The sequence below is a fragment of the Dendrobates tinctorius genome, unplaced genomic scaffold, assembly GCF_039654945.1.
Source record: "Dendrobates tinctorius isolate UK_male_01 unplaced genomic scaffold, ASM3965494v1 ptg000103l, whole genome shotgun sequence".
In the NCBI taxonomy this organism is placed as follows: Eukaryota; Metazoa; Chordata; class Amphibia; order Anura; family Dendrobatidae; genus Dendrobates; species Dendrobates tinctorius.
In genome coordinates, this window is record NW_027361771.1 from 43881796 (window position 1) to 43899270 (window position 17475).

A 17475-nucleotide genomic window follows, 5' to 3' on the forward strand; every position below is an offset into this window, starting at 1 on the left:
GATCCAGTCCCCAGAAGTCATAGTGACAACGGACGCAAGTCAACAAGGTTGGGGCGGACACGTCGAGGGAAGACACTACCAGGGACGATGGAGTCCGGAGGACAGCACCGAGTCCTCCAACTTCCGCTCGGTGCCTGGTAAGAAACAGACACGTCAAGGTACTGTCAGACAATACCACGACAGTAGCCTTTCTTCGTCACCAGGGCGGTCCAAGACATCCAGCGCTACAACGCCTAGCAGAACAAATCTTCAGATGGGCAGAGAGAGAGGTCCTCTCAATCTCAGCAGTACATCTGGAGGGTACCAGGAACCAGATCGCGGACTTCCTCAGCAGGAGAAAAATAGCCGCAACGGAATGGGAACTCAACGACGAGGTGTTCAACAGCCTATGCGACCGGTGGGGAAGACCGGAGATAGACCTATTCGCGGTCAAGCAGAATGCAAAGGTCAAGACCTTCTATTCTCTGAAGGATCCAGCAGGAATCGACGCTCTGTCACAATCTTGGAGCAGAGGCCTGTTATACGCCTTCCCGCCTCTCACTCTCATTCCACGGACCCTCAGGAAAATTTACGAAGACAGAGCCAGAGTCATACTAGTGGTGCCCTTCTGGCCAAGAAGAATTTGGTTCCCCCCTACTCCAGAAGATATCACAGGAGGAGCTCATTCTCCTACCAAGAAGGAAAGACCTCCTCCACCAAGGTCCGGTCTTGCAACAGAGACCAGAAGCACTCCAGTTATCAACCAGGATCCTGAGCGGCAGGTCCTGAGAGCAAGGGGTCTATCGGACAAAGTTATATCTACCCTACAAGCAAGTAGAAAACCAGTGACCGCAGCAATATGTAGCAAAATCTGGAAAAGATTCTGCAGCTTCTGTGGAGAGGCGACAGTCGATACTGACCAACCTGACATCCCAAAGATCCTTGACTTCTTACAGGCAGGGTTCAGAAAGGGGCCTTAGACCCAGCACTCTAAGGGTACAGATTGCAGCCTTAAGTGTGTTCTATGATACAACCCTATCGTTGCACCCTTGGATAGCCTGTTTCTCCACGGCGGTGCAGAGGTTTAAACCCTTAATAAGGAAGACCATCCCTCCTTGGGACCTTAACTTAGTCCTGAATGCACTATGTAGACACCCATACCAGCTAGGGGCAGAGATAGAGATCAGTTATCTCTCACTCAAAACGGCTTTCTTGGTAGCAATCACGTCAGCGAAGAAACTAGGGAAACTTCAGGCCCTATCTATCCAAGATCCTTACTTACAGGTGTTCAACCGGTTAGTCCTAAGGCTCGACCCGGCCTTTCTCCCCAAGGTTATCTCAGACTCAAATATGAATCAGGAGGTAGTGCTCCCTTCATTCTGTCAGTTTCCTAAGAATAAGAAGGAAAGTACCTACCTTAACTTGGATGTCAGGGAGACAGTACTCATGTACCTGGACGCAACCAGGCCTTGGAGACAGGATAATAATCTTTGTCCAATACAGACGTCTGAATAAGGGGAAGAAGGCATCAAAATCCACAATAGCAAGGTGGATTAGATCCACAATTAGCCTAGTCTATAGGGCACAGGGTCGAGTCCCCCAGGGAGCCTTAGAGCCCACTCAACTAGAGCTATGGCCGAGAAGGGAGGAGCCTCGGCAGAGCAGATCTGCAAAGCGGCAGCTTGGGCCAGTCTCAGTACCTTCTCTAAGCATTATAAATTAGACGTGGCATCCACACAATTGGCATTTGGGAGAAAAGTGCTCCATGCAGTAGTCCCACCCTAGGACCAACCTCCTTTGGTACTACTCCAGCGTGCTGTCAGGTGGTGATCTGGAAAACGGTAATTAGACCTACCGGTAATTGTGTTTCCAGGAATCCATCCTGACAGCATTATTAGTTCCCTCCCTATGATATTTTCCTTACGACTGTGATGTAACGTGTATGAGAAGTGTTGGTTTAAATAAAAAATCTCTTTTTGCATCCAGATGTGTTACTTTGAGAAATCACTGAAGGGTGGCAGGGGGAGGGTCCTTTTAAGCTCTCGTGGTTTCCTGTCCCACTGTGGATAAGAAGGACGTCCTCCAGCGTACTATCAGGATGGATTCCTGGAAACACAATTATACCGGTAGGTCTAATTACTGTTTTCGTGGTATGCATGGTCCCCTCACCCCCCAATCCTGGTATGCATGGTCCCCTCACCCTCCTTTCCTGGTATGCATGGTCCCCTCACCCCTTTCCTGGTATGCATGGTGCCCTCACCCCCCAATCCTGGTATGCATGGTCCCCTCATCCCCCTTTCTTGGTATGCATGGTTACCCTCACCCCCCTTTCCTGGTATGCATGGTCCCCTCACCCCCCTTTCTTGGTATGCATGGTCGCCTCACCCCCCTTTCCTGATATGCATGGTCCCCCTCGCCCCCTTTCCTGGTATGCATGGTTACCCTCACCCCCCTTTCCTGGTATGCATGGTTACCCTCACCCCCCTTTCCTGCTATGCATGGTCCCCTCACCCCCCATTCCTGGTATGCATGGTCCCCTCACCCCCCCTTTCCTGATACGCATGGTCCCCCTCACCCCCCTTTCCTGGTGTGCGTGGTCCCCCTCACCCCCCTTTCCTGGTATGCATGGTCCCCTCACCCCCCTTTCCTGGTATGCATGGTTACCCTCACCCCCCTTTCCTGGTATGCATGGTTACCCTCACCCCCCCTTTCCTGCTATGCATGGTCCCCTCACCCCCCATTCCTGGTATGCATGGTCCCCTCACCCCCCCTTTCCTGATACGCATGGTCCCCCTCACCCCCCTTTCCTGGTGTGCATGGTCCCCCTCACCCCCCTTTCCTGCTATGCATGGTCCCCTCACCCCCCTTTCCTGCTATGCATGGTCCCCCTAACTACCCTTTCCTGGTATGCATGGTCCCCTCACCCCCCTTTCCTGGTATGCATGGTCCTCTCACCCCCCCCCCCTTTCCTGATATGCTTGGTCCTCTCACCCCCCCTTTCCTGATATGCATGGTCCCCCTCACCCCCCTTTCCTGGTATGCATGTTACCTCTCACCCCCCTTTCCTGATATGCATGGTCCTCTCACCCCCCTATCCTGGTATGCATGGTTACCCTCACCCCCCTTTCCTGGTATGTATGGTCCCCTCACCCCCCTTTCCTGATATGCATGGTCCCCCTCACCCCCCTTTTCTGATATGCATGGTCCCCCTCACCCCCCTTTCCTGGTATACATGGTCCCCTCACCCCCCTTTCTTGGTGTGCATGGCTACCCTCACCCCCCTTTCCTGGTATGAGATGTTTCATGGCATTGGCGTGCTTTCAGCTTTATTTTCTATATGACTAACCCATTAGTTTATTTTGCTAAACGAGTTAAGGAATATTGCCTTGGTGATTCTGTATAATCAAGAAATCTTTCTTCTCATTCTATTACATGTAATGGAACAAAATATTTTCTTGAACAATACTTTTTCATGTCTCTGTGAGAATCATAAAATGTAATTTTTTTTTTGTAGATTGGGACAAAGACAGAAAGCCACCTGGAGCATTTCATAATCTCACTGTTGTCGACCATACTACCTCCATAACACGTGTTGTAAACAATAATCATGGACAATCTGTCAGAAATGTTAAAAAGGAGTCTGTGTTACAAAAAGAAAGTGGCGACAGATCACCTTCAGACTCTGAATTTCCAGCTACACAGCACAAAACTGCTTATATCAAGGAAGAGTCCCAGGAAAAAGACAACCCTGACAATGTCGTCCCCAAGACACTGACCCAACACGTATTTACTGATAGTGACATGGATTCCTTGTCTAGTGAGGAGGGACGTCAGACAAGCTCTGACATCGATACACAAGCACAATCTGACCATTTAAATAGAAACTGCTTACCAAAAGAATATACAGATCTTTGTTTATCTACACACATAAAAGAAGAATCTAAATTATGTGAGGAAGGAAATCTCATAAATACTGACACGTATTCCCCAACACATGGTGTAAGCGCAGAGCAAATGTCTGTCAAAGAATCAGCATTTGGACACATGAGTACACCCATAGATCATGTACAGCATCATCCATCTACTGATGTTAAGGAAGAATCAGATTCTTGTGAAGAAGACAGTGTCTCTGCTATGAAGGGTCACCCCACTGCAGATTATATCCCAGTGATCATCAAAGAAGAATCTGTCTCCTGTGGTGAAGATAACCTCACAGAAGGTGGCCTTTGTCTGCCAGAAGAACATATAAACCCCCAGTCCCCTTACCAAAATGACAGAGAATATTCTTGTCCTGTATGTGAAAAGACCTTTAATACAGCAAATGAACGAGTGAGACACCAACGAATTCACATGCAGAAGAAAACGCTCTCATGCAGCTTGTGTGATAAATGTTTTAGCAGTAAATCGGACCTTGCAAGACACTTGCGGATTCACAAAGGAGACAAGCGGTTTTTATGTTACGAATGCGGCAAATCTTTTAGCAAACAATCTCATGTTATCAGACACGAGAAAATCCACACTGGTGAAAAGCCATTTTCCTGTCCGGAATGTGGAAAATGTTTTAGCCGGGACTCTCATTTGAACAGGCATCAAAGAATCCACACTACAGAACATGGCTTTACGTGCTCTGAGTGCGGAAACCTATTTACCAGAGAGTCACAACTTATCCGACACTTTAGAATTCACACAGGAGAAAAACCTTTCTCTTGTACAAAGTGTGATAAGTGTTTCCATAAGAAGTCAGATGTTGTCAGGCATGAGAAAATTCACACAGGGCAGAAGCCATTTGTTTGTTCGGAATGTGACAAGTGTTTCCGCAGACATTCTCATCTTGTCATCCACCAGCGGGTACACACAGGAGAGAAAATCTCCTGTTCTGAATGTGGGAAATGCTTCACTCAGTACTCATCCCTCATCTCGCACCGCAGGATACACACAGGTGAAAAACCTTTTGCTTGCCCAGAGTGTGGAAAAACTTTTGCTCAGAAACGAGTCTTGAATAAACATATGACTCTTCACACCGGGGTGAAACCTTTCCCGTGTTCGGAGTGTGGCAAGAGCTTTGTGTTGAAATATGAGCTGAGGAAGCATCTGAGAATTCACACGGAAGAGAAACACTTTGTCTGCTCTGAGTGTGGCAAATGTTTCATCACAAAGGCCAGCCTGATGCGTCATCAGAGGATTCACACAGGAGAGAAACCTTTTGCATGTTCAGAATGTGGAAAATGTTTCAGTAGGCACACTTACTTGAGGATCCATCAACGGGTTCACACTGGGGAGAAGCCATTTGTTTGTACAGAGTGTGGCAAATGTTTTAGTCAACGGACAGCCCTTGCTGCACATGTTAGGACTCACACAGGAGGTAGGCCATTTTCGTGCTCAGAGTGTGGTAAGAATTTCAACAAAAAATCGGATCTTCTCCGACATCATAGAATTCACACAGGGGAGAAACCATTTACGTGTCCAGAGTGTGATAAATCCTTTAGCCGTCAAACCGATCTTATAATACACAAGAGGATACACACTGGGGAGAAGCAATTTCTGTGCTCCGAATGTGGAAAGTACTTTTCTTATAAGTCACACCTTGTCCGACATCAGAGAATCCACACAGGGGAGAAACCATTTACGTGTCCAGAGTGTGATAAATCCTTTAGCCGTCAAACTTATCTTATAACACACAAGAGGATACACACTGGGGAGAAGCCATTTGTTTGTACAGAGTGTGGCAAATGTTTTAGTCAACAGACAGCATTTGCTGTACATAGTAGGACTCACACAGGAGGTAAGCCATTTGCCTGCTCAGAGTGCGGTAAGAGTTTCAACAGAAAATCTGATCTTCTCCGACATCAAAGAATCCACACAGGGGAGAAACCATTTACGTGTCCAGAGTGTGATAAAGCCTTTAGCCGTCAAACCTATCTTATTATACACAAGATGATTCACACTGGGGAGAAGCCATTTCTGTGCTCCGAATGTGGAAAGCACTTCTCTTATAAGTCACACCTTGTCCGACATCAAAGAATCCATGCGGCAAAAGGGGCCTTCCCTTACTCTGAGAGTCAGTAGGAAGGTCATAACGAAAGAAATTAACCTGTTGATGGAGGATCCATCAATGTGTTTACCCAGGGGTGAAACCATTTGTTTGTACAGAGTGTGTCAAATGTTTTAGTTAACAGAAAGCCCTTGCTGCACATGGTAGTCTTAACGGGTAGTTAGTCATAATGAAAGAAATTAACCTAATGGGGTATTCCCATCTCCAAGATCCTATCCCAATACGTAGTAGGTGTAATAATAATAATATTAGCAAATACCTCCAATTAGAAATGTTGTATCAGTTTTTTTTATTCGCTATGTCTCTTTCTTCATGTGCAAACATTGCTGGACCTTAGGTATCCAAGGTTATGTCCACTGAAAAAGTCACAGTAAGCTAGTTGCTAGTGGTCGTAACCATGGATACCTAAGGTCCTGCAATGCCTGTATATGAGGAAAGAAACATAGCGAATCAGAAAAACTACACTACATTTCTAATTGGAGACATTTGCTAATTTTTATTATTATTACACCTACTACATATTGGGATAGGATCTTGGAGATGGGAATACGTCTTTTGTGTAAATCAAGTTTATTGAAATAATTATGCAATACAGAATCCAAGCGTATTGTAAAGTATATAAGAAAGCATATAATCCACATCAGCATGAGATTATCAACTATAGGATATAAATGATAGCTATATCATTTCTATTGTAATAAAACTTGCTAAACTGACAACAATTAATATATTGATGTTTTTACAAAGCAGTCAATAAAAGGAGATTGACATGTTTAAAATGCTTGTGAAATGAAGTCATTTATGCAACTTTGACAAGAAAATGAAAAGAAAGGAGAAAGGAAACAAGAGGGAAAGAAGAAAAAGGAAGAAAAGAGAGGGGAAGGGAGGGGATTAAATGACCATAGGAAATAGAAATGACAAATTAGAAATGGGATTCGAGCATTTCTAGACCTGGAAGGCCATAGAGCCACCGACCACTCCGATGGGAGTCAAGATCCGGAATGACCATCCAGGGTGCCCCGAAAACTTTCCAATCAAGTCAAAGGGGTGTTCATGTATTGAAGAATATTATCTGCGTCCCGATACCCATGCCTCCAACCAACGTCTGTAAATAAAAGGTAGTGGAAGTATTGAAGGCAACTGTCTAACAGTGAGATCCCACGGAAACAATAATGCTATTAATACCTTATATTATATTCAAGTGCTTCTCACTAAATTAGAAAATCATCAAAAAGGTGTTATAAAGTATTCTACTTTACTGAGATAATGAATTTTGGGTTTTCATTGGCAGCCATAATCATCAACATTAACATAAATAAACACTTAAGGGTATGTGCACACAGTGCAGTTTCTACCGCAGATTTTTCTGCACAAAATCCACATCTCTTGGCTGAAAACAGAGGTGCGTTTTTGACACGGATTTCATGCAGTTTTTCAGTGCGGTTTTCCCTGCGGATTTGTATGCGTTTTTGTAAGCTAAATAAAGATATGGTATTTAACAAAAAAAAAAAAGATTTGTGATGTCATTTCTTTCCAGCCTCCTCTTTTAAATTTGTCCAACCCACACTCCATTACAAACACAGATAGATGAAAATAGATAGATAAATATGGGATAGATATATGGATATATCTATCTATCCCATATCTATATATAGATATATCTATAGATATTTCCATAGATATAGCTAAAGATGTATAGCCATATATATTTAGAAAAAAAATGGCGTGGGCTCCCGAGCAATTTTCTGCGCCAGAGGGGGAAAGCCGGGGGGCCAATATTTGTGGCCTGGGAAGGGGGTAATACCCATGGCCCCTTCCCAGGCTATGAATATCAGCTGTCTGCATAGCCTTTACTGGCTATTAAAATAGGGGGACCCCCAAAAAAGGCGTGGGGTCACCCTGTATTTATAGCCAGAAAAGCTACGCAGATAGCTGCGGGCTGATATTCATAGCCTAGGAAGGGACCATGGATATTGGCCTCCCCGGCTGCAAATACCAGCCCACAGCCACCCCAAACTCTAATTCTGGCACGTAGCCCCTCTCTTCCCACTCCCGTGTAGCGGTGGGATATGGGGTAATAAGGGGTTAGTGTCACCTTACTATTCTAAGGTGACATTAAGCCCAGTTAATAATGGATAGGCGTCAATAAGACACCTATCCATTAATCTTTTGAAAGGGTTAAAAAAAATACACATAAGAATAAAGACTTAACGAAATAAAACACGACACATTTTTCATATTTTTATTGTACTTCCAGATCCAAGCAACGCCTTCGATCTCCTACTATAAAAAGTAAAAAAATAAACCAACCATATACTCCCTGTCCGACGCAGTCCAATTAATAATGAGGGTCTCACGACGATCTCCCCTATAGAACAGTGACATTAGGTGATGTCACAGCTCTATGGGGCCTCCCAGTGATGAACTGACAGGAGATGATCCTCCTGCAGTGCATCATCGAAGAGGTCGTGAGTTCATTCTCTCACTTTATGGCAATGCTGCGTGGGAATTTTCTCACCCAGCATTGCCAGTGAGAGAATGAACTGAAGTGACCTCACTCCCGGCAGCGGCGGAGGGATATACAGCGCGCCTGTTCACCGCTGGAGCCCCTGTATAGCAGTGACATCACCTGGGACCCTCGTTATTAATTGGACTACGACAGAAAGGTAAGTATAGGTTGGTTTATTACTTTATTACAGGTGATCGATGGCTTCGGGGAATTAGGTGATTGGTAAGTATGTACATAGTTTTGTATCATCTGCAAATACTGATATTTTACTGTGTAAGCCATCGACTAGATCATTAATAAATATATTAAATAGTAGGGGGCCAATACAGAACCCTGTGGTACCCCACTAGTAACCCTGGCCCAATCTGAGTATGCACCATTAATAACCACTCTTTGTTTTCTATCACTAAGCCAGCTACCTACCCATCTACACACATTTTCCCCTAGCCCAAGCTTTCTCATCTTACTTACCAATCTTTTATGTGGGACAGTGTCAAATGCTTTAGAGAAGTCGAGATAAATGACATCCAATGATTCTCCTTGGTCCATTTGAGAGCTTACATCCTCATAGAAGCTGATCAGGTTAGTTTGACAGGATCGATCCTTCATAAATCCATGTTGATATGGAGTTAAACATTTATTAACATTGAGATATTCCATAATGGTATCCCTTAGAAACCCTTCAAAAATTTTACCCACAACAGATGTTAAGCTTACCGGCCTATAGTTTCCAGGTTGCATTTTACACCCCTTTTTGAATATTGGTGCCACATTTGCTTGCCGCCAATCAAAAGGAACAGACCCTGTTTCTATAGAGTCTTTAAATATAAGGAATAGAGGCCTGTCTATCACATTACTTAACTCCCTTAATACCCGAGGGTGAATGCCATCAGGGCCTGGTGATTTGTCAATTTTAATCTTACTAAGGTGGTTCTACACTTCTTCCTGGGTTAGGCAGGTAATACTTAATGGGGAGTTTACATTATCACTCTGCATTTCCCCTGGCAAATCCTTTTCCTGTGTGAACACTGTTGAGAAAAAAGTATTTAAACCATTTGCTTTTCCCACATCGCTCTCTATGATTTCACCCTCATTGTTCTTTAAAGGGCCAACACCATCAATTTTAATCATTTTACTGTTTATATAATTAAAGAATAGTTTGGGGTTTGTTTTACTTTCCTTAGCAATGAGTCTCAGTTTCCACTTTTGCTAAATGTATTTGTTTTTTACACATTTTATTTTTTCTCTATAACTTTTTAATGCTTCTTCATTGCCTTCTTGTTTTAGCTTCTTAAATGCCTTGTTCTTGTTCTTTATTGCCCTTTTTACATCCTTATTTAGCCACATTGGTGTTCTCCTGTTCCTAGCCCTTTTATTTCTGTTCGGTATGGCTAGCTCGCCGTGGGTGTGTAAAACTGATTTAAATATTTCTCATTTATTTTCTGTGCTCCTATTTTTGAGGATATTGTCCCAATCAATTCGGTGAAGGTCCTCTCTAAGCTGATCAAACTTTGCTTTCCTGAAATTCAGCGTTTTTGTAACCCCCTTCCAGGGCACCTTACTGAAGGACAATTGGAATTGTATTATATTGTGGTCACTATTCCCTAGGTGCCCATCGACTCGTACTTCTGTTATTCTATCTGGCCTGTTGCTTAAAATTAAGTCCAGAAGGGCTGTCCTTCTAGTTGGGCCCTTCACAAGTTGTGACAGATAATTATCCTTGGTCACTGACAGAAATTGGTTTCCTTTCTGAGATGCGCAGGTTTCAGTTTCCCAGTCTATGTCGGGGTAGTTGAAGTCGCCCATAATAATCACCTCATTGTGATTTGCTGCTTTGTCTATTTGTTTCAATAATACATTTTCAGTGGTTTCTTTTATATTTTGTGGCTTATAACAAACCCCTATGAGGATTTTATTACTTTTCCCTCCTTGTATCTCCACCCATAGAGACTATACCTCTTCGTTTCCCTCTTGTATATCTTCTTTTAGTGTGGCCTTTAAAGTGGACTTTATATATAGACAGCCTCCACCCCCTTTCCTTTTTTTACGATCCCTCCTAAACAAATCATAACCTTGCAAGTTAGCCGCCCAGTCATAGCTGTCGTCTAACCATGTCTCAGTTATTCCTACTATGTCGTATTTTTCCTCATACATTACCAACTCCAGATCCATATAAATGGCCCACCCAAAACAGTTTGCCTCATCACTGAACATAATGTTCTGTGTAAACTGAGGGTCCTGTTCCAATTTTTGTTTTGCCACTTCTGCAAATTCAGCGCGCCAATCTGGGTCATCCTCATTGAGATGCTGCAGCAGCTGGATTTTGTAAGGATGCCATTTGTGAGTAGCTAATATCCGCCGAAGGGATGTTCGACTGATGCCAGATCAGCTCGCTGAATTTGCAGAATGGGCCAAACAAAAATTGGAGCAGGACCCTCAGTTTACACAGAACATTATGTTCAATGATGAGGCACTGCTGCCGGCTCTCCGGTCCGAGTGCCAACGGCAGCACCGGGGTGTTGATGCGAGAGACTCGTGAGAATTTCTCGCATCGCACACGCTAATGTGAAATCGGCCTAAGTCACAGTTTCCCCTATATAATATACACTGCTCCAAAAAAGTAAAGGGAACACTTAAACAACAGAATCAAACTTCTGTGAAATCAAACTGTCCACTTAGGAAGCAACACTGATTGACAATCAATTTCACATGCTGCTGTGCAAATGGAATAGACAACAGATGGAAATTATTGGCAATTATCAAGACACTCAATAAAGGAGTGGTTCTGCAGGTGGGAACCACAGATCACATCTCAGTACCAATGCTTTCTGGCTGATATTTTGGTCACTTTTGAATGTTGGTTGTGCTTTCACACTCATGGTAGCATGAGATGGACTCTACAACCCACAAGTGGCTCAGGTAGTGCAGCTCATCCAGGATGGCACATCAATGCGAGCTGTGACAAGAAGGTTTGCTGTGTCTGTCAGCGTAGTGTCCAGAGGCCAGTACACCAGGAGATGTGGAGGGGGCCGTAAGAGGGCAACAACCCAGTAGCAGGACCGCTACCTCAGCCTTTGTGCAAGAAGGAACAGGAGGAGCACTGCCAGAGCCCTGCAAAATGACCTCCATCAGGCCAAAAATGTGCATGTGTCTGCACAAACTGTTAGAAACAGACTCCATGAGTATGGTCTGAGTGCCCGATGTCCACAGATGGGGGTTGTGCTCACAGCCCAACACCGTGCAGGACGATTGGCATTTGTCAGAGAACAGAGTGTTGGGCAGAATTGACATTGACGCCCTGTGCTCTTCACAGATGATAGCAGGTTCACACTGAGCACTTCTGATAGACATGACAGAGTCTGGAGATACCACGGAGAATGTTCTGCTGCCTGCAACATCCTCCAGCATGACTGGTTTGGCAGTGGGTCAGTAATGGTGTGAGGAGGCATTTCTTTGAAGGGCACCACAGCCCTCCATGTGCTAGCCAGAGGTACCCTGGCTGCATTAAGTACCAGGATGAGATCCTCAGACCCATTTTGAAACCACATGCAGGTGCGCTGGGTTCCTTCTGATGCATGACAATGCTAAACCTCATGTGGCTGAAGTATGTCAGCAGTTCCTGCATGATGAAGGCATTGATGCTATGGATTGGCCTGCCCTTTCCCCAGACCTGAATCCAATCGAGCACATCTGGGACATCATGACTCGTTTCATCCACCAACGCCTCTGTGCACCACAGACTGTCCAGGAGTTGTTTGTTGTTTTAATCCTGGTCTGGGAGGAGATCCCTCAGGAGAACATCTGCCTCATCAGGACCATGCCCAGGCGTTGAATGGAGGTTGTACAGGCATGTGGAGGCCACACACTACTGAGCATCATTTCCTTTTCTTGAGGCATTTCCACTGAAGTTGGATTAGCCTGTAGATTCATTTTCCACTTTGATTTTGAGTATGTTTCCAAATCCAGACCTCCATGGAATATTAATTTTGATTTACATTGATCATTTTTATGTTTTATCATTCTCAATGCATTCCACTATGTAATGAATAAAGATTTATAACTGGAATATTTCATTCAGTGACTTCTAGGATGTGATATTTTAGTGTTCTCTTTATTTTTTTGAGCAGTATATATAGACAGCTGTATATACAGTACAGACCAAAAGTTTCGACACGTTCAAAGAGTTTTCTTTATTTTCATGACTATGAAAATTGTAGATTCACTCTGAAGGCGTCAAAACTATGAATTAACACGTGGAATTATATAATTAACAAAAAAGTGTGAAACAACTGAAAATATGTCTTATATTCTAGGTTCTTCAAAGTAGCCACCTTTTGCTTTGATTACTGCTTTGCACACTCTTGGCATTCTCTTGATGAGCTTCAAGAGGTAGTCACCAGAAATGGTCTTCCAACAGTCTTGAAGGAGTTCCCAGAGATGCTTAGCACTTGTTGGCCCTTTTGCCTTCACTTTGTGGTCCAGCAAACCCCAAACCATCTTGATTGGGTTCAGATCTGGTGACTGTGGAGGCCAGGTCATCTGGCGTATTACCCCATCACTCTCTTTCTTGGTCAAATAGCCCTTACACAGCCTGGTGGTGTATTTGGGGTCATTGTCCTGTTGAAAAATAAATGATGGTCCAACTAAACGCAAACCGGATGGAATAGCATGCCGCTGCAAGATGCTGTGGTAGCCATGCTGGTTCAGTATGCCTTCAATTTTGAATAAATCCCCAACAGTGTCACCAGCAAAGCACCCCCACACCATCACACCTCCTCCTCCATGCTTCACTGTGGGAACCAGGCATGTAGAGTCCATCCGTTCACCTTTTCTGCGTTGCACAAAGACACGGTCGTTGGAACCAAAGATCTCAAATTTGGACTCCTCAGACCAAAACACAGATTTCCACTGGTCTAATGTCCATTCCTTGTGTTCTTTAGCCCAACCAGTCTCTTCAGCTTGTTGCCTGTCCTTAGCAGTGGTTTCATAGCAGCTATTTTACCATGAAGGCCTTCTGCACAAAGTCTTCTCTTAACAGTTGTTGTAGAGATGTGTCTGCTGCTAGAACTCTGTATGGCATTGACCTGGTCTCTAATCTGAGCTGCTGTTAACCTGCGATTTCTGAGGTTGGTGACAGATGAACTTATCCTCCGCTGTAGAGGTGACTCTTGTTCTTTCTTTCCTGGGGCGGTCCTCATGTGAGCCAGTTTCTTTGTAGTGCTTGATGGTTTTTGCCACTGCACTTGGGGACACATTCAAAGTTTTCCCAATTTTTCGGACTGACTGACCTTCATTTCTGAAAGTAATGATGGCCACTCGTCTTTCTTTACTTAGCTGATTTTTTCTTGCCATAATACAAATTCTAAGTCTATTCAGTAGGACTATCAGCTGTGTATCCACCAGACTTCTGCACAACACAACTGATGGTCCCAACCCTATTTATAAAGCAAGAAATCCCACTTATTAAACCTGACAGGGTACACCTGTGAAGTGAAAATCATTTCCGGTGACTACCTCTTGAAGCTCATCAAGAGAATGCCAAGAGTGTGCAAAGCAAAAGGTGGCTACTTTGAAGAACCTAGAATATGACAAACTTTCAGTTGTTTCAAACTTTTTTGTTAATTATATAATTCCACATGTGTTAATTCATAGTTTTGATGCCTTCAGATTGAATCTACATTTTTCATAGTCATGAAAGCTCTTTGAACGAGAAGGTGTGTCCAAACTTTGGTCTGTACTGTACATTATAAAGGTGATACTGTGACTACACAGATTTAGCAGCCAGTATGTTAGGCATCAGGTCCTGCCTCTGCACAGGAGGAATCCCCAACCTTGCATTCTGCGGTCTCCCATTCCTTTCCAGCCGCAGAGGAGCCTGCTCAGCAAAGATGTCAGTCCCGGCGTCTTGCTCAGTCTACTACTGTTGGCTTGGTTACTGCTGCCAATCAGGGTTCAGCTAAGTCCTTCTTTCGGCCCACTGAGCATGTCTGTGGGAAGTCCTCTCATTGGAGGTCTGAGGTCACATGCTCAGGTTCTATTGCTGCTCCCATTGGACCACTAGGAAGGTCCCAGAAGGACGCTACTATAAAAGAGTCGTGTGGCCGCACGGCCATACGCTAGTATACACTGTAATTGATAGAGATGTGTGTGATGATGGATGCTTGTGAACCACTGAATGACTCATTATGAATCTCCTTCCCTTTGATACGCATGTTATTAGGGTTTAGAGTTCAGAGTCAGCGCCGAGTTGTGTGGCACTGCCTAGCGCCGCAGTGCTCCCAGCTCCTCACACATGCTAGCGCCTGAGTGCGCCAATCTACCTAAGGCACTACACTACCGCAGGTACTGCAGCATCCGTTAGTGCGGCGCCGTGCGTGTCCTATCCGCTTTCCAGGCCTGAGTTTAGGCTGGTTAGTGGCTTCCGCCAGAGCTGCGCTGTGCGGTAAGCAACGTTCAGCTGCATCCTGTGACTTCTAACAGGGTACAGCATCCTATAGGTGTCTGTCATCCTATAGGTGTCTGTTCAGGTATCGCAATTGCGGTGCTGAGCGCTAGAGGGGCTCTAACCCTGAGTCCTTGGGGCAGAGTCCTGTGTCTTAGCACTAAATGCTTTCTTGCCGAGCCCTGTGAGGATAAACAGGCTCTGGTACTTGACCAGCGGTTCTGTGAGGTAACAGAGTTCGCTTCTGTACACACCGGTTCAGTGGTTAACCCCCGGTGTTTAGCGCTCTGCCATTACTGAGCATTAGTTTTCATCTCTGCATGGTGGACCCCGGCTTGTGATCGCACTTCCTTATATTTTATATTTAGTGCGATCCGCAACCTTAACTTAATAGCGCCATTGTCTGGCTAGTAATGTCGGACGAACAGTGACTTCTCAGGTGCATCCAGCAGCTGGAGGGCTGGTTGGCGGCTCTCGAGCGCTCAACCTCAGCTGTGGATGTAACCGCTGTCGCTGTTCAGGCAGCTATGGAGGCTGCCTCCTGTGTGACCACTGCCATCCCTGCTCTGACTAGTTCTCGGGCGATGGTGTTTCTTGTAGGGGTTTCTTCAGCCAGTGTGCTATTCAGCTTGAGCTGCTGGCTGCTCGATTCCCCTCCGAGCTGGCTAAGGTGGGATTTGTAGTTTCCCTCTTGTCAGGCAGGTCTTTGGATTGGGCCACACTTCTGTGAGAGCGTGGTGATCATGTGTGCAGAGTGCCTCGCAGTTCTTGGGTTCTCTAAAGCAGGTCTTCCTGGGACCGTGAGTCACCCATGACACCGCGCTCCAGCTGCTGGCACTGTCACAGGGCTCATCCTTGGTCAGCCATTATGCCATCCAGTTCCAGACCTTGGTCTCTGAGCTGGAGTGGCCAGATAAGGTCCTCATCCCAGTGTTCTGGAGAGGTCTGGCTGACCATGTGAAGGACGCTCTGTCCACCAAGGAAATTCCCACCACACTGGAGGAGCTTATTACTGTCTCTACCCTTATAGACCGTCACTTTGTCGAGCGAGGGTTGGAGCGGGCCCAGTGTAGGCAGAGGTTTAGGTTGGCACTTACTGTTACTAAACCTCTGGAATCTCCCGATCGGGTGTCTGAGCCTCAGGGGTGCCTTGGGGGCTCCTCACGCGGGATTCAGGTCCTGGTCCGCACGAGCACCTGTGGTCTGCCATGTTTGCCGACAGTCTGATCAACTTGCCAACCGGTGCCCACAGCGGTCGGGAAAACGCTCGCCTCTAGTGGTCATATGAGGGGGCTCACTAGAATCAGCAGCGTTTTCTTCCAAGCTGACCTTTAAGGTAACGCTTGAGGTTGGTTCATCCACTCTGGCGGTGGAGGTTTGCGTGGACTCCGGAGCGGAGGGCAATTTCATGTCTTCTGCCTTCGCTCAATGGCAAGCAATACCCCTGGTTATGATGGCCAAGCCAGTCACCAGGGTGGTGAGCGGCGCAACTCTACCCTCACAAATTACCCACCAGACCGCCCCGTTGATACTCTCGGTGTCTCAGTCTCATCAGGAGACGATATCCTTCCTCGACATGCCCGAGGGTATCGATCAGGTCCTTTTAGGGGTTCCCTGGTTACGGTTCCACTCTCCCCATATAGAGTGGTCCTTGGGGAGGATTCTCGGCTGGGGTAAAGCCTGTGAGGGTAGATGCCAGAGGGAGTGTGTTCAGGTTGCTCCCAGCGAAGTCCCCGCAGATCTTTCCTCTCTCCCCAAACACTATCAACAGTATACAGATGTGTTCTCCAAGCGGGCAGCAGAGACTCTTCCACCTCATCGCCCCTACGACTGTCCTATTGACCTCTTGCCTGGTGCTGAGCCTCCTCTGGGGCAAGTATATCCCCTTTCTCTCCCGGAGACAGAGGCTGTGTCTCAGTATATCAGGGAGAATCTGGCAAGGGGATTTATTAGTAAGTCGGTGTCACCAGCAGGGGCGAGATTCTTCTTCGTCCAGAAAAAGAACAGAGAACTGCGTCCCTGCCTCGATTACAGGGGTCTTAATGCTATCACCGATAAGAATAAGTACCCTCTGCCCCTGATATCGGAGCTGTTTGACAGGCTACGGGGAGCGAGAGTGTTTACCAAACTCGATCTGCAGGGGGCTTACAACCTGATTCGCATCCGTGAGGGGGACGAATGGAAGATGGAATTTAACACCAGGGAAGGGCACTATGAATACTTGGTGATGCCTTTTGGGCTCTGTAATGCCCCGGCCGTCTTCCAAGACTTTGTGAATGATATCTTCCGGGATATGCTTACCACCTTGGTAGTAATCTGGATGATATTCTTATCTACTCTCCAGCTATTGACTCCCACCAGTGAGATGTTTGCAAAGTCTTCGACCGTCTGCGGGCAAACTCCCTCTATGCCAAGTTGGAGAAGTGTGTGTTTGAGCAGGAGTCCTTGCCTTTCCTGGGCTATATCATCACCCAGGGACTGGCCATGGATCCT

At 45.7% G+C, this 17475-nt stretch overlaps 1 protein-coding gene across 3 annotated transcripts in view; it reads left to right on the forward strand.

Annotated features, from left to right (window-relative positions):
- Window positions 1-6810, forward strand: part of LOC141100098 (uncharacterized) — a 102320-nt gene extending 95510 nt beyond the window's left edge. For all 3 annotated transcript variants that reach the window (XM_073588319.1, XM_073588321.1, XM_073588320.1), the window contains one exon: window positions 3494-6810. In XM_073588319.1, the coding sequence (XP_073444420.1) occupies window positions 3494-6045 (2552 nt within the window). In that variant the 3' untranslated portion in view covers window positions 6046-6810. The remainder of the gene's footprint in view (window positions 1-3493) is intronic.
- The last annotated feature ends 10665 nt before the right edge of the window (window positions 6811-17475 follow it).